Genomic DNA, 24,568 nt, shown 5'->3' with positions numbered 1-24,568 from the left:
CACCCCTACCTTGTCACAACACAGCTGATTGTCTCAAACGCATTAAGAAGGAAAGTAATTCCACAAATGAACTTTTAAGAAGGCACACCTGCTAATTGAAATGCATTCCAGGTGACAACCTCATGAAGCTGGTTGAGAGAATGCCAAGACAGTACAAAGCTGTCAAGGCAAAGGGTGGCTGCTTTGAAGAATCTCAATTCTAAAATAGAGTTTGATTTAACAGTTTTTGGGTTATTACGTGATTCCATACATGTTATTTCAAAGTTGTAATGTCTTCACGATTATTCTACAATAGTAAAAATAAAGACAAACCCTGGAATGAGTAGGTGTGCCCAAACTTTTGACTGGTACTATAGATCCAAGGTGGGGGCACCGAGGGGGGTATCAAGAGGTTAGAGGTCCCTGGCCAGGGTAGGATGGGTATAGAGGGTTTAAAGGCAGGTTGAAGGGGATATTGGGATTGGCCACGGGTGCTGATGTAGCTAGTGGTAATTAGGAGTAATCCCATAGACTCAATTTCAATGGTGACGTGGTCGGAGTAAACACTAGGCTGCTGGGTTACGGGGGTGAGGCAACACAAAACACGCTGCCGTTGATGTTGACGGCACCTCTGCCCTCGGTCAGAGCTAAAGGTTTCTCGGCACCCAAAACCACTTCAGCTATCCTTGTGCCAGATCTGTTTGTGCTGTCATGTCAACTCTTTGTCATGCTGAAAGGATAGCACAAGCAGATCTGGGACCAGGCTAGACATCAGCTAATCGATTTAACAGTTTAATGTCAAGGCTGGGATGAGAGGTGGCGGAGGGATCTCCAAGGTCATTGTAACAGTGCACAACAAAGCAATAGCGAAAATAAACGGGTCTGTATTATGGAGTCAACAGCGATTTTAGAAGTGTAAGGAAGGACAACATGCCTTATATACAAACCTCATGGACTCTGAAATGTATTCAATTGAATTAAAAAAGCTTTATTGTCCATCAAATGTACATAAGAAGGAAATGGTCTTTTGACATCAAATCTTATTTGCCACATGCGACAAATACAACGGGTGTAGACCTTACCGTAAAATGCTTACTTACAAGCCCTTAGCTCTTATTTTTCTTAATACTGCATTGTTGGTTAAGAAAATATTTACTAAATAAACTAAAGTAAAAGAGCAACAATAAAATAACAGTAACTATATACAGGGGGTACCGGTACCAAGTCAATTGTGTGGGGGTACAGATTCGTCGAGGTAAAGTTGAAGTCGGAAGTTTACATACACCTTAGCCAAATACATTTAAACTCAGTTTTTCACAATTCCTGACATTTAATCCGAGTAAAAATTCCCTATTTTAGGTCCGTTAGGATCACCACTTCATTTAAGAATGTTAAATTTCAGAATAATAGTAGAGAGAATGATTTATTTCAGTTTTTATTTCTTTCATCACATTCCCAGTGAGTCAGATGTTTACATACACCCAATTAGTATTTGGTAGCATTGCCTTTTAAATTGATTAATTTGGGTCAAATGTTTTGTGTAGCCTTCCACAAGCTTCCCACAATAAATTGGGTAAATTTGGCCCATTCCTCCTGACAGAACTGGTGTAACTGAGTCAGATTTGTTGGCCTCCTTGCTCGCACATGCTTTTTCAGTTCTGCCCACAAATTTTCTATAGGATCGAGGTCAGGGCTTTGTGATGGCCACTCCAATACCATGACTTTATTTTCCTTCAGCCATTTTGCCACAACTTTGGAAGTATGCTTGGGGGTCATTGTCCATTTGGAAGACCCATTTGCGACCAAGCTTTAACTTCCTGACTGATGCCTTGAGATGTTGCTTCAATATATCCACATAATTTTCCTACCTCATGATGCTATCTATTTTGTGAAGTGCACCAATCCACCCTGCAGCAAATCACCCCCACAACATGATGCTGCCACCCCCGTGGGATGGTCTTATATGGCTTGCAAGCCTCCCCCTTTTCCTCCAAACATAACGATGGCCATTATGGCCAAACAGTTCCATTTTTGTTTCATCAGACCAGAGGACACTTCTCCAAAAAGTACGATCTTTGTCCCCATGTGCAGTTGCAAACCGTATTCTGTTTTTTTTATGGAGGTTTTGGGGCACTGGTTTCTTCCTTGCTGAGCGGCCTTTCAGGTTATGTCTATTGGACTCGTTTTACTGTGGATATAGATACTTTTGTACATGTTTCCTCCAGCATGTTCACAAGGTCCTTTGCTGTTGTTCTTGGATTGATTTGCACTTTTCGCACTAAAGTATGTTCATCTCTAGGAGACAGAATGCATCTCCTTCCTTAGAGACATGATGGTCCCATGGTGTTTATACTGGCACACTATTGTTTGTACAGATGAACTTGGTACCTTCAGGCATTTGGAAATTGCTCCCAAGGATGAGGTCTGTGGAGGTCTGCAATTTTTCTTTTCTGAGGTCTTGGCTGATTTCTTTTGATTTTCCCATGATGTCAAGCAAAGAGGCACTGAGTTTGAAGGTAGATCTTGAAATACATCCACAGGTCCACCTCCAATTGACTCAAATGATGACAATTAGACTATCAGAAGCTTCTAAAGCCATGGCATCATTTTCTGGAATTTTCCAAGCTGTTTAAAGGCACAGTAGACTTAGTGTATGTAATCTTCTGACCCACTGGAATTGTGATACAGTGAATTATAAGTTAAATAATCTGTCTGTTAACAATTGTAGGAAAAATGACTTGTGTCATGCACAAAGCAGATGTCCTAACCAACTTGCCAAAACTATAGTTTGTTAACAAGAAATTTGTTTTAATGACTCCAACCCAAGTGCATGCAAACATCCGACTTCAACTGTACATGTAGGTAGGGGAAAAGTGACTATGTCTTAATGGCTTTGGGGGTAAAACCTGTTAAGAGGCCTTTTGGATCTGGACTTGGATTGATTTGAGCCTCGTTTATCGTTGCATTCTATTGTCATTGGATGGGGCTATTCTGAGTGAACGTGACAGCAAATAATGCTATTCCTTATATTCCGGGTGCCACCGTCTTTCTTTGTGTGGTCTCTAACGACAATATGTTTGTGTGTTTGTGCGCGTATGTGTACCAGGAGTGTGAGCAGCTGCAGAAGATGTACGCTTGCCCCCAGGACGAGAGGCTGCTTGAGCACACACAACAACAGCATTTCCTGTACCAGCAGGAGCAGCAGATTCTACACCAGCAGATACAGGTCACTGTGACACACACACACATGGACACACACACACATGGACACACACACACACACACACACACACACACACACACACACACACACACACACACACACACACACACACACACACACACAGAGAACGACACGCACACTGCATGGTTTGTATCAGCGGGAGCAGCGTTTTCTACACTAGCAGATGCAAGTCACCATGACCCTAGCCTAGACATTTCTGTCCCCATCTCTTCTCTCTCTGAAAGACACCATGAAAGGCTGGTCGATGTGACACAAATACAGTAAACACGTGCCATGATGTGTTCCTGAATTGTTTTTCCATTGTCTGAATCTTTCTCCCCCTTCTGCAGGCCCTGTCTTTGGGACACGGAGAGTGCCAGCCCAGTCACCTTACCCACCAGCTCCAGAGGTGAGAACACCACACACACAGCAACTCTGAGCGAGAGACTAATGATAATCATTAGTGACTAAAAACAATCATTTATTTTTAGACACCTTGGTTCAAAATAACACACTCAATGGCAATTGTCTGCTAAACACATGTAATGCAGGTCAGAGAAGCTCCACCAACAAGCCAGGCTTTTGTGCCGCTCTATTAATGAGTGTTATTTACATCCCTGTCTGTTCTCTCCCTTCCCTCAGGTTGCGTATCCAGCCCTCCAGTCCACCGCCTACACATGCCAGCAACCACTTGTTCAGACAGCCCAATCAGAGTCCCCCTCCAACAGCGATGATGCAGGGCCATGGTGAGTTCGAACTCCACTTGTCTTACTTGCCTTACTTGTCTTTCTTTATTAGACAAGGACGATACAGGTCAATATGACTAAATTGTTAAGGATCCCTTATTAGGACGAAGTGATGGTTGAAATAACCCGTTTGTAGGTACAGTTGCTCTCTTCTGACTGACTGATCTCTCCCTCCTTCCCACAGGTGTGCCATCAGCGGTTCAGTACCAGCACGGCCCCGCCCTCTATCAGCCCTCCAGCGGGAGTCCTCCCCCTTGCGGCCTGCGCCCCGTCACCCTGCCTCCGCAGCAGCAGCCCTGCTCCTCCTCCTGTGGCGGGGGTGTACCCATGCCCCAGCAGCAGCCCTGCTCCTCCTCCCGTGGGGGGGGCGTCCCCATGCCCCAGCAGCAAGTGACTATCCAGGTGCAGGAAGTGGAGCTGGGAGGGGGCGGGGCCCAACAGCGCCAGCAGCATGCCTTCCTTTCCACTCCGTGCGCCCACCGGGTCCTGGGGAAGCAGCTGAGTGCAGACAACGCCGAGACCCACAGGTGACCCTCACACCGCTGCTCACTTTGTGCCTGAACCGGCATGCCTTCGCACATCTTTTTCTGCCAGCACTTTTCTTCAACTTTCATGTTCTTCAATTCTGTGTTTTGGACTTTCTTTGTGAATTCTTCAATTTCATTTTTCTCCCCACCTTTTTATTTTTCATTTTCATAATGTTCACAGTTATTGTAGATTTCAGTCTCTCATACCTCAGTCAACCCTAGGAAACCATGTTCCTGAAGCCAAAAACTCACTCATAGTACAGTTTTATAAACTGTGTTGCCTGTGGCACCCTATTCCCTATATGGTGAACCATTTTAGACCATGTGCCCTGATCAAAGTACTCTATGTAACAGGGGTGTCAAACATATGGGCTGAAAATCCCAAAAGCGATGGATGGATAGATGCTTATGTTATGTTTTGCACATTTTGACTGTGAGGAAATATAACCAACGTTAAGTGTGGCCCTTGGGACCTCGGGGAAGACGGAATGCGGCCCGCAGGGAAAATTCTTTAGACACCCCTGCCATTTAGTGACACACAGAGTCTTACACCTGATAGGCTAGTGGACTTCAGACATATCCTTGTGGGTTGATAACGGTATTATTATTGATAACTCAAAACAACGTACTTGGCTGAAGAAGAAGAAGACGTCACCACCTGAATCCTCCACTGAGATTGGCTGACTAAAATGGACGTAAGTGGTGGGATGAGTACTAACGGCAGTAGTGTCACCATACTGTAGGAGCTATAGGCAGCTCTGCACCTACCTGTCTGTGTTGTATTTAGCCAAGCTTGGCAGTTACCTCATCCTTTGATTTTCTTGTCATTTCCTCTGGAACAGCTACAGCATTTGTGTGTATTTTACTGCTTGCACACCCCTCAGTGGACTTGTGACCTTTGAAACCGTACGGGTTTCTGTGCTGATTTTGACCCATAATAGCGGAGTTGCAACCAAAGTGTTGCAGTTAAAAGTGTAGAAGAACATGTCGAACTGTATTGTCACTGTGACATACTCCTCTCATACTGTTCATAAATAACTCCTTTCAGTTCTATACTACTAATAATAATAACTGTCATGTTTTTCTTGTATACTTCCTTCATCCAGAATACTATCTCAATGGTGTATTCGTTTTTTTCCTCAAAGAACTCTCTCAGTATTTGCTGGAGTTTGTGTTGGATGGTACGTTTGGTTGCAAATGGCATTAGCTGACTATTCTCCCTCTCTTCCCTGGGTCCCTAACTCCCCAGTCGCAGCCTCGGACGGTTCAACACATACGACCAGGCCGCCTTCAACAACCCCCATCTGTTCAGTGAGGGATCTCGGGCCTCGGGGGTGGTGGGTGGCTACAACCCCTACCTCCAGGGGACCTCCCTTAAGGTGCCAGGCATGGAGGCCTACCAGGGTGCGGTGGTCGGTGGGGCCGGAGGCGGGGGCTACGGGAGCCCCTCTGCCCTGCAGCAGGCTCTCCTATCCCCCACCCCCTGGAGTACCGGCCCCAGCAGCACGTCACCCCCACCCTACAGGGTCTCCTCTCCCCCGCCACTCCCTGACGGGCCACGCCGACCCCCGCCTGCCCCCCCAGGACCTGGCCTCCTTACTGAAGAGGCAGAGCCCTCGACCGGCACCCCCCACGCCCCCCAATGTGCCCCAGGACTACGGGGAGATGCTGCTGCGCCAGCTCGGCCAAGGGGAGTCTCTGGAGCCGGGGAGCCCCTACCAACACCTCCTCCAGATCATGCCCCTAGACGTCCAGCCCCCCAGCCTACCCCACTCTGAGAGCATGGAGGAGGATGACCTGCCGCCCGGCTACCATGAGGGCCTCCTGGCCAAGGCCCAAGGCTGTGGGGATGGCCATGACCTACTGGGCCCCCCCCGGGGAGGGACGCCCCCCTACAACTCCCCCACACACAGACACTGCTACATCAGAAGCACCACCACGACCAGAGGTAATGGCCAAGCAGGCTCAACCACAGACGTAGAACCTAGTCATTCTATTTCTGTAGCCTCAAACAGCTTTCACGTCACTGTATGTTAATATTCGCATGCGTTTTACACGCTCTCCTGCTTCGGTCTCACAAGCTACAGTCTACATTGTTAACGTCAGTAATCCATGCCTCCTTCTCTCCCCCCTTTCCAGACAATGAGCATGTTGACTGCAGGACCCAGGGGCAGCAGGTTATGGAGCAGGGCGTGCCTGACCATAATGGAGTGGGCTACTCCACCAGGGTCCCCCAGGGGGACGGCTATCGGCCCCGGGGCCAGCTACAGCGCCACCACACCATCCAGACCAGCGACGACGCCTATGTGAGTTTCTCACGGTGCCATAATGTGCTCTGTTTGGGACCATAGAAATAGAATGTACAGAATTTCTCAGCCTCTTATGTAGATCTCAAACGATTGGATAGTTTCAATGGATAGGTCTTAATTTACCTATCAGAGGGCACGATGCACTGTGTTGCTCATACCTATATTTTCCGATCTGTATTGCATGCCTAAGGGTAGGGACGAGGGGTTGATTTGGAATTGAACATTGCGTGCATTTATGAACTTAACGTGTCTTTCTGTACCTCCTCAGGACCAGGCCGAGCCCATGACTGGGATGAGCCTATTGGCTGGCAAGGCTCTGAGCTCCGCCCGCATGTCTGACATCCTCAACCAATCACCTCTGACAGGAAGCCAGCAGCTCCACCAGCGGGAAGAGTCGGGTCAGTGTCACACACACACACACACACACACACACACCAAATGGGTTAAAGTGAGTGAAACATGGCAGACTCGGTCAAATGTGAACTATTTAAAATTATTTATATCACATGACTAATGTATAGTGTAATATATGCCATTTTAGCAGATGCTTCTATCCTAAAAACAACTTACAGGGTCATCCATAGTAATACGCCGCCCCTGATGCAAATTAGGGTTAAGTGCCTTGCTTAAGGGCACACCAACAGATTTTCACCTTGATTACTCGGGCATTCGAACCAGCGGCCTTTTGGTTATTGGCCCAACGTCCTAACCGCTAGGCTACCTGCCGCCCAACTGAGCCACGGAGGATAATGCTCATGCACTCACAATACCCACCAAATACCTGCCTTGAACATGGAGGAGTTCTTCCTTCTGAATGGCTGTGTGTGTGTTTTCTCCTGGCAGTATGTGACGTGGAGGGAGAGCTCCACGCTGGAGCCTGCTACCCGTCGTCCTGCACCAGCAACATCCTTCACAGCTACAAACCCCCAGACCTGCAGTACAGCATGGAGCAAGCTGGGGTCTAACACAGGTACGCACATGCACTTAGGCTGCGTCACAAATGGTGCCCTATTCCTTGTGTAGTGCCCTACTTCTGACCAGGGCATTTTACATTTACATTTACATTTAAGTCATTTAGCAGACGCTCTTATCCAGAGCGACTTACAAATTGGTGCATTCACCTTATGACATCCAGTGGAACAGCCACTTTACAATAGTGCATCTAAATCTTTTAAGGGGGGTGAGAAGGATTACTTTATCCTATCCTAGGTATTCCTTAAAGAGGTGGGGTTTCAGGTGTCTCCGGGAGGTGGTGATTGACTCCGCTGTCCTGGCGTCATGAGGGAGTTTGTTCCACCATTGGGGGCCAGAGCAGCGAACAGTTTTGACTGGGCTGAGCGGGAACTGTACTTCCTCAGTGGTAGGGAGGCGAGCAGGCCAGAGGTGGATGAACGCAGTGCCCTTGTTTGGGTGTAGGGCCTGATCAGAGCCTGGAGGTACTGAGGTGCCGTTCCCCTCACAGCTCCGTAGGCAAGCACCATGGTCTTGTAGCGGATGCGAGCTTCAACTGGAAGCCAGTGGAGAGAGCGGAGGAGCGGGGTGACGTGAGAGAACTTGGGAAGGTTGAACACCAGACGGGCTGCGGCGTTCTGGATGAGTTGTAGGGGTTTAATGGCACAGGCAGGGAGCCCAGCCAACAGCGAGTTGCAGTAATCCAGACGGGAGATGACAAGTGCCTGGATTAGGACCTGCGCCGCTTCATGTGTGAGGCAGGGTCGTACTCTGCGGATGTTGTAGAGCATGAACCTACAGGAACGGGCCACCGCCTTGATGTTAGTTGAGAACGACAGGGTGTTGTCCAGGATCACGCCAAGGTTCTTAGCGCTCTGGGAGGAGGACACAATGGAGTTGTCAACCGTGATGGCGAGATCATGGAACGGGCAGTCCTTCCCCGGGAGGAAGAGCAGCTCCGTCTTGCCGAGGTTCAGCTTGAGGTGGTGATCCGTCATCCACACTGATATGTCTGCCAGACATGCAGAGATGCGATTCGCCACCTGGTCATCAGAAGGGGGAAAGGAGAAGATTAATTGTGTGTCGTCTGCATAGCAATGATAGGAGAGACCATGTGAGGTTATGACAGAGCCAAGTGACTTGGTGTATAGCGAGAATAGGAGAGGGCCTAGAACAGAGCCCTGGGGGACACCAGTGGTGAGAGCGCGTGGTGAGGAGACAGATTCTCGCCACGCCACCTGGTAGGAGCGACCTGTCAGGTAGGACGCAATCCAAGCGTGGGCCGCGCCGGAGATGCCCAACTCGGAGAGGGTGGAGAGGAGGATCTGATGGTTCACAGTATCGAAGGCAGCCGATAGGTCTAGAAGGATGAGAGCAGAGGAGAGAGAGTTAGCTTTAGCAGTGCGGAGCGCCTCCGTGATACAGAGAAGAGCAGTCTCAGTTGAATGACTAGTCTTGAAACCTGACTGATTTGGATCAAGAAGGTCATTCTGAGAGAGATAGCGGGAGAGCTGGCCAAGGACTGCACGTTCAAGAGTTTTGGAGAGAAAAGAAAGAAGGGATACTGGTCTGTAGTTGTTGACATCGGAGGGATCGAGTGTAGGTTTTTTCAGAAGGGGTGCAACTCTCGCTTTTGACCAGTAGTGCACTATATAGGGAATAGAGAGCCATTTTGGACAACCTTACAGTATGACTCTGTTGCGCTACACTCCGTCTACAGTGAGTGAATGTCTTTAGCCAGAATCATGTTGTCCATACTGTTGCTACTGTTTGTTAATGCTGTTCTTAGATCAGCTGTCAGTTAGTTAAACCTTCATTTTGCCAGGCAGGTCATTTTTGGCCTGATTCTCATTCACAGTACTGACTTTGTTGGTCAAGAGGTGAACATGATAAAGCACAGTACTTGAACTATTAGTGCTCCTAGCTAGGGGATATCGAGGGTGAATCTCAATAGTATTACCTTGGTTCCTCACCTCCTCTTTCACCGCCTTCTCTAAGTGCACTGGAGGAGAAGGACCGTGGGGAGGAACCTCAGATCTGCTCTTTCAATGTGTTTTGAGATGAGGGAAAGACGATTGGGATTCACCCCTAGCGTTAACTCTGTCCCTCTGTGTTCTCTCTCTCCTAGGAGCGTGTCCTGTGTATAAAGGTCCACATCAGCCACCTGTGTTGAGCAGCATCACGCCAAACCGCCATTGTCTGTCTGGAGGGGGCACTCTCTGTCAGTCCTGGGGGAGGGCAGGCTGCAGTCCAGGGTGGGTGGGCGGGGATTGGCTGGGTGAGGGGAGTGGGTCCAATGCCAGCATTCTGTTCTGCACAGCCATCTAGCAAGCATTGCCATCATTGGCTCTCTCCATTTCTGCTCTTCCACCCGATTGGATAGATTGGGCTCTGCCACCCCCATTCACTTCTTCCTTCCTACCCCTTGTGGTCCCCCTCCCCCAACTGTTGCCATAGCAACATACTCATGCGCCTCAATGTCCCAGGCAGTCATACAGGCAAAATATATAGATCACATAAACATACACGTGCAAACACTCAGCCACAAACCCAAAGTATTCACACCAAGTCTGTGCGTGGGGATTCCTGTGAGGTTCTGTCCGCTCCTCCCTCTCCCCTCCGCTGTATTCCGGTGGACCATTCCGGAGCGGACTGTGATCTCAGATCCTATGAGGCTCTCTCTCAGAATGACCCATTACGTTGGGCTTGCGGGGATGGGTTTGGTTCAGGCTCAGGGGTGCTAAAAAAACAAACAATGGAGCTCAGTGACATCGAGGATTGCACAGCACAACCAGCTCTCATTTTTACATTTTATTTTCCTGTTCTGTCATTCTTTATCTTAATTGTTTTTAAAATTAATTTTTACGGCTAATGTTCATCTAAAAGTTATGATCATTATTGTTACTATTATTGTTATTACTGTTTACTGTAAAATAAGTTTTTATTGTTATTATGATTATAATGACCATTATTATTAAAGGAAAAAAAATGTTCTGTGTTGCAAGGAGGACAACATTTTAGTTTTGATTACTTATGTAATTCTGCACTTTCAGTTCAATGCTATCTTTTATTCTTCTCCCTGTTTACCCTCTCATACTGCCTGTTCCTTTTCTCACTCCCTTGTTCTCTCATGTTTTATGCCCTTCTTTCCCCCCCACCGCTGTTCTTCATTCCATCCTTCCTCCCTCTTTTTCCACTCCCCATCGCTCCCCTGCCCCCTCTTGTGACTGTGGCATTGTGGGTAGTTTTAACTGACATTCTTCCCCTTCCTCCTCTGTACAGCGACACCATGTATAGATTGCAATTTCTGTATCATATTTTTGGGGGGAGGTGTTGGGGAGGCATTTTTATATTGTTATTATTTTGTATTTTTTGATGTCTTCAGATGTCATATTTCTTTTATTTTTTTAATTTGGGGGGGAATATTGAGATTTTTAGCCAAAAGAGTACAGGGAGAAGTCTCCTTCATTGTCATAAAAAAATATTGTTCTTATTGTTTTATTATTGAGACACTTGAAGAGGAGAGTGATTATTTGTGTTACTTTTTATCATTTCAATCATTGATGCAGTTGCCATTGTTATCGTTCTCTGCTTTTTGGGGGTAGATTTTGCAGGCAAGGGGTTGTAGGGTGGTTCGGTGCTGGGAGTGCAGTAAATGAAATGGAGGGGAACTGTAATATACAGTCCTTTGCGAAAGTATTCGGCCCCCTTGAACTTTGCGACCTTTTGCCACATTTCAGGCTTCAAACATAAAGATATAAAACTGTATTTTTTTTGTGAAGAATCAACAACAAGTGGGACACAATCATGAAGTGGAACGACATTTATTGGATATTTCAAACTTTTTTAACAAATCAAAAACGGAAAAATTGGGCGTGCAAAATTATTCAGCCCCCTTAAGTTAATACTTTGTAGCGCCACCTTTTGCTGCAATTACAGCTGTAAGTCGCGTGGGGTATGTCTCTATCAGTTTTGCACATCGAGAGACTGAATTTTTTCCCATTCCTCCTTGCAAAACAGCTCGAGCTCTGAGGTTGGATGGAGAGCATTTGTGAACAGCAGTTTTCAGTTCTTTCCACAGATTCTCGATTGGATTCAGGTCTGGACTTTGACTTGGCCATTCTAAAACCTGGATATGTTTATTTTTGAACCATTCCATTGTAGATTTTGCTTTATGTTTTGGATCATTGTCTTGTTGGAAGACAAAATCTCCGTCCCAGTCTCAGGTCTTTTGCAGACTCCATCAGGTTTTCTTCCAGAATGGTCCTGTATTTGGCTCCATCCATCTTCCCATCAATTTTAACCATCTTCCCTGTCCCTGCTGAAGAAAAGCAGGCCCAAACCATGATGCTGCCACCACCATGTTTAACAGTGGGGATGGTGTGTTCAGAGTGATGAGCTGTGTTGCTTTTACGCCAAACATAACGTTTTGCATTGTTGCCAAAAAGTTCAATTTTGGTTTCATCTGACCAGAGCACCTTCTTCCACATGTTTGTGTATCCCAGGTGGCTTGTGGCAAACTTTAAATGACACTTTTTATGGATATCTTTAAGAAATGGCTTTCTTCTTGCCACACTTCTATAAAGGCCAGATTTGTGCAATATACGACTGATTGTTGTCCTATGGACAGGGTCTCCCACCTCAGCTGTAGATCTCTGCAGTTCATCCAGAGTGATCATGGGCCTCTTGGCTGCATCTCTGATCAGTCTTCTCCTTGTATGAGCTGAAAGTTTAGAGGGACGGCCAGGTCTTGGTAGATTTGCAGTGGTCTGATACTCCTTCCATTTCAATATTATCGCTTGCACAGTGCTCCTTGGGATGTTTAAAGCTTGGGAAATCTTTTTGTAACCAAATCCTGCTTTAAACTTCTTCACAACAGTATCTCGGACCTGCCTGGTGTGTTCCTTGTTCTTCATGATGCTCTCTGCGCTTTTAACGGACCTCTGAGACTATCACAGTGCAGGTGCATTTATACGGAGACTTGATTACACACAGGTGGATTGTATTTATCATCATTAGTCATTTAGGTCAACATTGGATCATTCAGAGATCCTCACTGAACTTCTGGAGAGAGTTTGCTGCACTGAAAGTAAAGGGGCTGAATAATTTTGCACGCCCAATTTTTCAGTTTTTGATTTGTTAAAAGTTTGAAATATCCAATAAATGTTGTTCCACTTCATGATTGTGTCCCACTTGTTGATTCTTCACAAAAAAATACAGTTTTATATCTTTGTTTGAAGCCTGAAATGTGGCAAAAGGTTGCAAAGTTCAAGGGGGCCGAATACTTTCGCAAGGCACTGTAGCTGACATATCATCCCCATCATCATCATAAGACATTTAGAGGTGGAGAGAGAAAGAACCCATCTCTCCTCACTCCCCCAATCTGCAGTGGTACCCTCCGTCTCCGACCTCATCGCCCCCCTTATTGGCCGGCACACAATGGACATTGCTTCTCCTCCCGACTCTGGCCCCGCTACGGCCAAATCTCCAGGAGGAGACTACTACTCTGCACATATGCTGCCTCCCTTTTCTATCTCTTTCTCGCTCTCAGTCCCTCCCTTTGTCACATGATCAGCAAGGGAGACCTACTCCAGCCCCAATACTGGATTCAGTCCTCCAATGCTTCAGAAGGAGAGAAATGAGGAACTGACCATAAGCTGAGCGGTCTCGAGTTTTGACCCCAACGCAGTATGTACAGCTCAGATAGTGAGCGCAGGGTTTGGGAGAATGATCCGCCCACCTATCCTCCCCCTTGTCCGCAAGGACTCCCAGTGCATCATGGTCCAGCGAGGGACTGTGTGTGTGTTGCTGATGAGGGACCACCTCCTCGTTTTCTTCTTCCTTATCTGTTTCTGTCTGACTTCCCCCTCATCGTCTGTAAACCACCTCTCTGCTCGGCACCTGTATCCTATGTTCTCTTTTTCTATCCTTTCATTTTTTACATTTTTTTTTTTAGTACAAAAATACTAAAGTGCAACAATGATTAAATAGAATTCCAACCAAACTGAGATGAATTAAATAAATATATATAAATAAATAATTTAAAAAGACAATGTGTTTGGATGATGTTAGATACATTTAAGGAATCTGTATACCACCTGTGTGGAAAATTTGCTTGTATTAATGCTTGTCTTTTGCCAGTCTGAATTTCATACTGATTGACTCGATACAAAAGATAGAAGTTATTGTGATGCAGTTGCTTGTAGTTGAGGAGCAGACTTAATGATGGTCAAACATGTACACCGACGGCAAACATCTTTATGCACTCTAACGGGGTTGCTTTCTATTCCAGTTCAATGAAGTCAATTCAGAAAGTAAACAGAACATTCCCACTGGAATTGGAATTTCAGTTTACTTCCTCAATTGACTGCATTTAAAAATGATCAACCCTGACATATACTCCATATTTGACAGTATGTGATACATGGGGCACAAACCTGAAATCCTCATGGGTAAGAAGAATAACTCCACTAGTTGTATTTGTCAGATTTAAGGAAAGGACCTATTTGCCACTGACACAGGAGCACTGTAGGGATGAAAGTGGATCATTGGGTAAGCTATTGATCTACATCCCTCTACCTCGGTGCTGCAGTGCTCTGTGATCATCTTCTTTGGTCTGTCTGTAGAGCTGCACTGCAGTTGCTTTTCAGGCAACGGTAGCTGAGCACAGATCTATGGGAGCCCTGTAGTATGTAATAGGGGAGGGGCAGGCAGGGATGCTGCGATTGGAAGATGGACAAGAATTATGGATAAATGTAGTCCCTGTGCCTTAAGACTGACACCTTGCCCCCTCATCACTCTCCTTCCAGCCATCTCGCCCTTTTTCTCGCGCACACCTTGGAATACATGGTTAGTGGCTCATTAAATGACAGATGCATTGCGTAGCTTGTCCCGTTTTCCTCTCGCTCCCCCTCTCCCCTTGTTATCTGTGTGGCGACAGCATGACTGTCTGCGTCAGCCACTAAATGCTGCTTGCTGCAGTCGGAGGATCGTGTGTGTGTGTGTGTGTGTGTGTGTGTGTGTGTGTAGTGTAGTTGAGTGAGCCGGGGGGCTGCCTATCGTCTCCTCTACTACCCTACCCAGCATGCATGGAGGACCGACAGGCTGAATCATCCCACCACCTTTCTGTCGACTGTGCCAAGGTAACACTAACGTGTGTGTGTGTGTGTGTGTGTGTGTGTGTGTGTGTGTGTGTGTGTGAGAGAGAGAGAGAGAGAAACATAAAGAATGGGGGAAGAAAGATTAGGACTGTTATGTGTTGTTTGTTGGTGTATCTGAGTTTGAAAGACAGTGCTGTGTGCATTGCTGTGTATGTGTTTGGGGGTGGGTGTGTTTTGAGACACTGCATGCATCCCTGCACAGCAGATTAAGTGTGTTGTGCAGAGTCTAGCCCACTCTTGTCCGTTACTGCCTTCAATCCATCGTGCCTGTGCTTGTTATGACAAGCTTCCACTCCTCTATTTACTAGACTGATTGCACAATTGTTGATTCGGGGAATACTATTCTCATGCCGTCAGCTTTATATGTTGATGTCATGCTTACATTCCTGTTTTAGTGGAAGGCAGTGACACATTGATCATGTGACTATGACCATCCGTGATTAATAGTATCAGGCGTTTTGTCATTTCTGGTGCCTTTTCACACATTCATTTGCATATGTGTGGTGTGAAATCCCTGACTTCTTTTAAACAGGCCTGTGTTTTTAATCTACTGATAGAGGCCTACTCAGAATTTACACTGCAGCTCCTCACAAATCAAATTTGGACAGCCAGCAAATGATTGAATACTTTGGATTCAGGGAGGAGCATAATTTGTGAGGAGCATAATCAACTCTTGCTCTAACTCTCCTCATCACTGTTCATTGTGTCTTTATATGCCTATGGTCCCATGTGGCTCATTTGGGAGAGCATGGCACTTGCAACGCCATTGTTGCGGGTTCGATTCCCACAGGGGACCAAACACGAAAAAAGTATGGAAATGTATGATCTCACTACTGTACGTTGCTCTGGATAAGAGTCTGCTAAATTACTAAAATGTAAAAAATAATTTGAAATGCACTTAGGCTATTTCTGTGTCTTTCATAGACTGTTGTATCCTCTCTGATTGGCTGTTCCTTTGTCTTTTTTTAATGGATTGTCCAAGAAGCTACTGCTCCTCTGTTGACGTTCTGTTCACATTAGTTGTTTATCTGTCTCAACTTGTGTTCACCACATTCTCTTTGTCTCTCGTAGGGATCTATCCTCTTTATTCCGGTGTGTTTTTACTGTCTTCCTTCCAGTTTCTTTCCTTCTGTCAGTGTTTTCTTGTCTTTCTTTCTAGGGCTAATGTAATTCTTACATGTCAGTGTTCGCTCTCTGGCACTCTCTCTCTGTCTTGTTTCTGTCTGTTGGTCCACCTCTGTTTTCCTTGTCATTTTCTTGTCTGTGTAATCCCTCTATTCAGTCACTGGAGAGCAATCACTGTCCTGTCCTGTCCTGTCCTGTCCCTGTCTCAGCAGCTGGGGGTTGGTGGTCCTGTGGACGAGCATGGAGTGTCTGTGTCTGATGCAAGGGCCAGGCACCACTGTCCTGCTGCTACACACTTTGGCTTGGGCATGGACAGGTCAGTAACAAGACTGGATCATGGAAAATATACCACCACACAGTATACTACTGTTAGTGGAATTCTAAATTCCTATATGTTTTGTAGCCAAAACCAAATTCTCACTCTTTCTATCTCATTAATGAGTTGTAAGTTCATTAATTATGCATGAAGTAGATTGAGACCAGTCTTAAAAGCCAGGTAACAGCGTTTAATTCAAGAGAGTACTAACTCAAAATACAAAGAACCTTACATTTAAAGAGAGGACATGAAATGACATCATCAGTTTCTCACACTCTCTCCGATCCACACAATAGCACAGTGTTTTCAGGTCCGGAAATGTCTTCTACTCCCCTCATAAACCAGACATTCCAATCTGTCTAAAAGATATCTTCTCATCCACTAATGGAATATCAAGGACCATTCTTATCTGTCAGAAAAGATATATCATCCCTCTCCCTTAACCTTCCCGCAAGGTACAGACAATTAATTTGTTTTACTTACATTTTCAGGAACAGCTTAACCAAGAACCCATACATTTCATACCATAACATAATAGTATTAGAATAAATGGTTCTAATTGAAATGTATACATTATTAATCATTTCAACTATAATTTCCTCCAACAAATACTGAGTACTTTATGAGTCACAATATATTGATTAAGGATAATGATTCTCATGAGAAACAGATGAAAAGTACATTTAAATGGACACTGGGTTTCAAGTGCACATATTTTGAACATATAAACTTCTCTCTACATCCAGGTGCGATCGAACATGATCCCAAGATTGATGGACGGCATCAAGCTGCACTAACACTGAAAGAGAATGTCACCCACAAGTTCAACTGCCAGTCAGAGGGTTGGAATCCTAATGCCCCGCCCCTGCTGATGTGGTATCTCAACGGGAAGCGACAGAGACAGCCGGCAGACAAACGGACACCTGGGCGCCTGGTGATGACATCAGTGGAGGAGTCTGGGCTGCTTAAATCGGACTCCAAGCACAACAGCACCTTCTCTCTGAGAGCCAGGAAGTGGGATACAGAGCTGGTGTGTGCCGCCTCCAGCCCTCGCAGTGGAGAGAGCTACAACTCCACCGTCACCCTCAATGTGCAGTGTCAGGAGGCTCGTTGAATGATCTACCGATGTGTTGTGGGGAATGTGTTTATATGGTTATATCTTGTGGCTGTTAAGGTGTCATAACCAAATACAGTATTAACCCCAGTCCTTCTGCCTACTCAGATCTTCTCATTGAATATCAATATCCAATATGATCCCACCACTGTAGGTTATTTAGACCCAGTAATATTGAACTGATGTGATGCTCAGTTTCCCTCTATTTGTTATGTTCCCATACCTTTTCTATCCCAGTCCTGCCGGAGATTCTGCGTGTATACGCTCACTACACTGAAACCTCAGACCCTGGCCTCTCCCTGGTCCTCTTTGCCTTGGTACGGTCCAACCCCCCTGCCCACATCACCTGGGTGGACCAGTCTGGCCAGCTGGTGGCCAACACATCGGACTTCCTCATTCTGGACTCGCGGAGCTACCCATGGCTGACCAATCATACGCTGCAGGTCACCCTGAGCAGTCTATTAGGGAACGTCTCTGTGAACACCAGCAACAGTGTCGTTGCAGCTCAGAGCAACCTAACTCTGGCAGGTCGTTATCACTTTTACCCTTTTCTCACTATGGTACTGAACCAGACTGTCTTGCAAAGGGTGGACGCGTAACCAGGCCACCTGAGCATAGCTTGGTTTGGCCCAGCTTGGTTCCACTCAACAGTGTGAAAAGACCCCTTTTCTACTACAGTCCTGTATCTGTATTCTCCAGTGTTCCTCCAGTCCAGAGTGGAGGTGCCGGTGCTGGGCATCCTGACAGGGGCGCAGTGGGCTTCATTACCCTTCTCATCCTCTGCCTTCTGCACAAGGGCAAGACCGTCATCGATGAGACAGGGGAGCAAGGAGGGTGGGAGGAACTGTTGTATTTTCATGATTCAATGAATGAGGTACTTTAAGTCTCTGAAAAATGTCTGTGCCTGTCCCTTTTCAGATGAGCCAGTCGAGATTATAATGGTGAAAAAATGGTAACGTACATTATTTGGCTAGTTTATCTGTTGTTTGTTTCAGTTGTCAGCGTAGGTGTGGGTTTAAAATGTGTCTTTCTTTGAATATGAAAAAAAAGGTAAAGTGGGAGGGAGTATGAAAATGTCTGCATTCACCACTACTGTAAGTTGCTCTGGATAAGAGCGTCTGGTAAAATGTAATACCTACGTATTGTATTCAATGGTATATATTTATGCATGCGCATGCTCCTCTGTTTGTATTTACAGTACAGTATATAAGGCAAGTGTCTGTATAATAATATACTTTACATGTATGTATATGTATTCACTAGGAAACAAACGGAAGCACACATGCCAAAATGGGGAGGGACATACCTGAACTTATCCAAGAAGAGACTGATTTTCATTGCTTTGGTTTGCAACAGTGTGCACTAATGAATACACCCCATGATTCTTGTGTCAGTGTCGATTCACCTACTATGAAGGTAGACAAGATATACCTACCCAGAGAGAACATGTCTCTACCTTCCAACATGCAACTCCAGGACCTCAGCACCCTGCGTAAAGGTAAGACACTACTGCTGAGAGACAGATACCTCATTAGAACCGAGGTAAAAGTCTCATCAATTGGTGCAAAGCAATTCCAAAACAACAAACAGAGTGGCCATGTTGGTGCCCTGGGCATTGGCACCTGTCCCGGTGGTCTTCTCCATGACTCCGTCCCATCTGTTATTCTACTTCCTCATCACTCTGTAGCACGAGAGGCCGCCAAACACCACCTTGGGGAGAAGATGAGCGAGGAAGAGGAGGATCTGTCTGCTGCCTATGCTGCGAGGGGTGAGACGGGGTTCAGAAGTTTAGGGTTAGCTTACCTGTTGAATGGAAATTAGTTGGCCCACTCCACACTAATGTAATGTTACATATTTTCAGGCTGTTACAAAGTGGTGTGTGTGTGTGTGTGTGTGTGTGTGTGTGTGTGTGTGTGTGTGTGTGTGTGTGTGTGTGTGTGTGTGTGTGTGTGTGTGTGTGTGTGTGTGTGTGTGTGTGTGTGTGTGTGTGTGTGTGTGTGTGTGTGTGTGTGTGTGTGTGTGTGTGTAACTATTGTTTGTGTGTATATACCGTGCACCACATATGTCCGTACATTGTTATAAAGTTTGTTGTTGACTCCCCCTCCAGGCTTTGCCCGGTACTCCATGGTGGATGACATCAAATAAGGTGAACAGCAAGAGCAGTGATGAGATCTGGCTCTGTCTACTATGCCACAGTCCCACCACTGGGTGGTCAAACCACAGTTCAACCGGCCAATAGGAACCTGTGAAAGACTGCCTGTCAGCCAATCTCATCTTCAAAAAGGACCAATAGAGATGCTGAGATGATTACAGGCGGAGACCAGCAAGAGAAACCGATCAGGGAGATGCGATAGGTAGTGATCTCACTCTGGGTTTATCCAGATGAACCTATTACAGCAGGTAATCACATTCCAACTTAATTCAGTGAAAATCAGAAACTCAGAATATCAGGTCCTATGTTAATTGTTTAGTGTATTTCAAGCTGACTGGAATAAATCTGTAGCCTGGTCCTATTTCTGTTTGTGCTGTCTCTCTGTTTGGTGTGACAATATGTCATGAACAGATCTGGGACCAGGCTAATAACTCTGACTGCCATGAACTGAATCATCAAAAGGTGCAGTTGTAGAATCAAGTTAACGCATTTAGATGGCTCTAAACACCTAAACTGATGCTCCATGTGGGAAGTATACTGTACCAGTGTTTTAGATGGCTCTAAACACCTAAACTGATGCTCCATGTGGGAAGTATACTGTACCAGTGTTTTAGATGGCTATAAACACCTAAACTGATGCTCAGTGTGGGAAGTATACTGTACCAGTGTTTTAGATGGCTCTAAACACCTAAACTGATGCTCCATGTGGGAAGTATACTGTACCAGTGTTTTAGATGGCTCTAAACACCTAAACTGATGCTCAGTGTGGGAAGTATACTGTACCAGTGTTTTAGATGGCTCTAAACACCTAAACTGATGCTCAGTGTGGGAAGTATACTGTACCAGTGTTTTAGATGGCTCTAAACACCTAAACTGATGCTCCATGTGGGAAGTATACTGTACCAGTGTTTTAGATGGCTAAACACCTAAACTGATGCTCAGTGTGGGAAGTATACTGTACCAGTGTTTTAGATGACTCTAAACACCTAAACTGATGCTCAGTGTGGGAAGTATACTGTACCAGTGTTTTAGATGACTCTAAACACCTAAACTGATGCTCCATGTGGGAAGTATACTGTACCAGTGTTTTAGATGACTCTAAACACCTAAACTGATGCTCCATGTGGGAAGTATACTGTACCAGTGTTTTAGATGACTCTAAACACCTAAACTGATGCTCCATGTGGGAAGTATACTGTACCAGTGTTTTAGATGACTCTAAACACCTAAACTGATGCTCCATGTGGGAAGTATACTGTACCAGTGTTTTAGATGACTCTAAACACCTAAACTGATGCTCCATGTGGGAAGTATACTGTACCAGTGTTTTAGATGAAGTATACTGTACCTAAACACCTAAACTGACTCTAAACACCTAAACTGATGCCATGTGGGAAGTATAACCAGTGTTTTAGATGCTCTAAACACCTAAACTGATGCTCAGTGTGGGAAGTATACTGTACCAGTGTTTTAGATGACTCTAAACACCTAAACTGATGCTCAGTGTGGGAAGTATACTGTACCAGTGTTTTAGATGGCTCTAAACACCTAAAACTGATGCTCTAAACACCTAAACTGATGCTCCATGTGGGAAGTATACTGTACCAGTGTTTTAGATGACTCTAAACACCTAAACTGATGCTACCAGTGTGGGAAGTACTGTACCTGGCTCTAAACACCTAAACAGTGTAGGTATACTGTGGCTCTAAACACCTAAACTGATGCTCAGTGTGGGAAGTATATACCAGTGTTTTAGATGGCTCTAAACACCTAAACTGATGCTCAGTGTGGGAAGTATACTGTACCAGTGTTTTAGATGGCAGTGTTTTAGATGACTCTAAACACCTAAACTGATGCTCCATGTGGGAAGTATACTGTACCAGTGTTTTAGATGGCTCTAAACACCTAAACTGATGCTCAGTGTGGGAAGTATACTGTACCAGTGTTTTAGATGGCTCTAAACACCTAAAACTGATGCTCTAAACTGATGTGGGAAGTATACTGTACCAGTGTTTTAGATGGCTCTAAACACCTAAACTGATGCTCAGTGTGGGAAGTATACTGTACCAGTGTTTTAGATGGCTCTAAACACCTAAACTGATGCTCCATGTGGGAAGTATACTGTACCAGTGTTTTAGATGGCTAAACACCTAAACACCTAAACTGATGCTCTAAACATGTGGGAAGTATACTGTACCAGTGTTTTAGATGGCTCTAAACACCTAAACTGATGCTCCATGTGGCTCTAAACACCTAAACTAGATGCTCCATGTGGGAAGTATACTGTACCAGTGTTTTAGATGGCTCTAAACACCTAAACTGATGCTCCATGTGGGAAGTATACTGTACCAGTGTTTTAGATGGCTCTAAACACCTAAACTGATGCTCCATGTGGGAAGTATACTGTAACAGTGTTTTAGATGGCTCTAAACACCTAAACTAATGCTCAGTGTAGGATGTATGCTGTACCAGTGTTTTAGATGGTTTACACTGACTGACAACTACCGCAGCTCTGGTCCTGAACGTCTCTAAAACTAAAACTATTGTATTTGGTACAAATCCTTCCTTGCTAGACCTCAGCTGAATCTGTTAATGAATGGTTTGGCTGTTGAACAAGTTGAGAATACTAAATTACTTAACGTTACTTTAGATAGTAAACTGTCGTGGTCAAAACATATAGATTCAATGGTTGTAAAGATGGGGAGAAGTCTGGCCGTAATAAAGAGATGCTCTGCTTTGACTCACACTCCAAAAAGCAAGTTCTGCAGTCTCTAGTTTTGGTCTTATCTTGATTATTGTCCAGTCGTGTGGTCGAATGCTGCAAGGAAAGACCTAGTTAAGCTGCAGCTGGCCCAGAACAGAGCGGCACGTCTTGCTCTTCACTGTAATAAGAGGGCTGATATAAATACTATGCATGCCAGTCTCTATTGGCTAAGAGTTGAGGAGAGACTGACTGCATCACTTCTTCTTTTTATAAGAAACATTAATGTGTTGAAAATCCCAAATTGTTTGCATAGTCAACTTACACACAGCTCTGACACACACACTTACCCCACTAGACAAGCCACCAGGGGTCTTATCACAGTCCCCAAATCCAGAACAAATTCAAGAAAACGTACAGTATTATATAGAGCCCTTATTGGATGGAACTTCCTTCCATCTCATATTGCTCAAATAAAAAGCAAACATGGTTTCAAAAAACCGCTAAAGCAACACCTCACGGCACAACGCCTCACCCCTATTTGACCTGGATAGTTTGTGTGTGTGTATTGATATGTAGGCTGTGTGTGCCTTTACATTTTTTTTTAATGTAGTTCTGTCCTTGAGCTGTTCTTGTCTATTGATGTTCTGTATTATGTTTCATGTTTTGTGTGGACCCCAGGAAGAGTAGCTGCTGCTTTTGCAACAGATAATGGGGATCCTAATAAAATAGCAAATACCAAATCTCCATATACTACAGTCTATTGATCACATACCATAACCTCCTGTTGCATTACAGAATGCTTCCTGTTCTTTGTATATCATAAGAATGTCCAAGACAATTTATGTGAACTGATATTTTTCTATTGATATATACATAAACAATATATATTTCTCTAAAAGTATATAACGTGTACATGTACATTTGTATTTATGTGTATATGTGTATAAAATACATCTAATTAAGATTAATATGACTATGGATTTGACTATGGACAGTCAATTCTGCTTTTGCTTTTATTTAACCAGCAGGGGGCACTAATCTTACCCTGTCAAATACCCAGGTTGGAGACTTAAGGAACCAACTGTCTATTGATTTACATATAATGGTCTGTCTTCTTGTCATATTAATGCTGTCATAGGTCAGCTGTGCTTTGCAGGTCAGGACTGGGCATCATCAGGTGACAGTGCAGGGCTGGCCTTCACTGGTTCTGCTGTAATGGAGCTAGTGTTAGCCCATATCAGTGTGCTGAGCCAGTGGGAGGAAATGCAGCCTTAAGTCTAATGGAAATTGTGATGACATTCACATATGACAATTATATCTCAGATTGTGTTCACTTGACACTGATGGTAGGGAATTGATTCTGCTCTATCTTTTATGGTTCTGACATTGCTGTCTGGGTATATGTGATTGTGTGTAATAAGACTGGCCAAAATCAACATTTTGTAAATCGCAATTATTCTAAGAAAGGTGTTTTCTGTCTTACTTGTGGTTAGTGCATTGTTATTTGTGTCGAACATAGGGGTGGTAGTGTTTGAGGCATAGGGGTGGTACTGTTTGAGGCATAGGGGTGGTAGTGTTTGAGGCATAGGGGTGGTAGTGTTTGAGGCATAGGGGTGGTAGTGTTTGAGGCATAGGGGTGGTACTGTTTGAGGCATAGGGGTGGTACTGTTTGAGGCATAGGGGTGGTACTGTTTGAGGCATAGGGGTGGTACTGTTTGAGGCATAGGGGTGGTAGTGTTTGAGGCATAGGGGTGGTAGTGTTTGAGGCATAGGGGTGGTAGTGTTTGAGGCATAGGGGTGGTAGTGTTTGAGGCATAGGGGTGGTACTGTTTGAGGCATTGTGTCTTAGTGCCTGGGTGAGAGTGTAACTGTTCCAGGTGCCAGTTGTAGGTTACAGGGTGTTGTGGTCTACCGTTGCCAAGCAGGAAGCTGTTGTCTCTTTGTCTTCCTCACATGGCTCCTCTGCAGAGCAGCAGGGATTTTAGGTTTTCAACAGAATTATTGGAACTAAACTTAAAGATCTGTGATTATTATAATCATGTTTTACTACATCGTAAAATCATACTACATACTAAAACCACTACTCTTACATTATTTTTTGCAATTTACTGTAGGCCCATATGTAATTCTTCTTACCCTTGGTTATTAAACATTGGGACATTGTTGTTTCAAAGTGATAGTACTTGCCAAAGCAGCATGTTCAAGTTGATCTGTGGCGTCACCCATAACTCAACACGGTCTCATGTTGCTGAGGTATTAAAT

The 24,568-nt window shown here is 45.0% G+C and overlaps 1 protein-coding gene and 1 pseudogene across 1 annotated transcript in view; both read left to right on the top strand.

Annotated features, from left to right (window-relative positions):
• The window catches only part of LOC118397260 (serine/threonine-protein kinase SIK3 homolog), a 56,739-nt gene extending 42,951 nt beyond the window's left edge, over window positions 1–13,788 (top strand). The window contains 11 exon segments of the mRNA XM_052467394.1: window positions 3,086–3,205; window positions 3,553–3,611; window positions 3,845–3,948; window positions 4,133–4,475; window positions 5,725–5,957; window positions 5,960–6,007; window positions 6,010–6,423; window positions 6,615–6,781; window positions 7,053–7,182; window positions 7,628–7,754; window positions 9,864–13,788. Of these exon segments, the coding sequence (XP_052323354.1) occupies window positions 3,086–3,205; window positions 3,553–3,611; window positions 3,845–3,948; window positions 4,133–4,475; window positions 5,725–5,957; window positions 5,960–6,007; window positions 6,010–6,423; window positions 6,615–6,781; window positions 7,053–7,182; window positions 7,628–7,749 (1,740 nt within the window). The 3' untranslated portion in view covers window positions 7,750–7,754; window positions 9,864–13,788.
• A 1,000-nt stretch (window positions 13,789–14,788) lies between these two features.
• LOC118396940 (transmembrane protein 25-like) lies at window positions 14,789–19,689 on the top strand (annotated as a pseudogene).
• Window positions 19,690–24,568: the final 4,879 nt, after the last annotated feature.

The sequence above is a fragment of the Oncorhynchus keta genome, chromosome 18, assembly GCF_023373465.1.
Source record: "Oncorhynchus keta strain PuntledgeMale-10-30-2019 chromosome 18, Oket_V2, whole genome shotgun sequence".
Taxonomy (NCBI): domain Eukaryota; kingdom Metazoa; phylum Chordata; class Actinopteri; order Salmoniformes; family Salmonidae; genus Oncorhynchus; species Oncorhynchus keta.
This window is presented reverse-complemented; position numbering and strand designations above follow the sequence as displayed.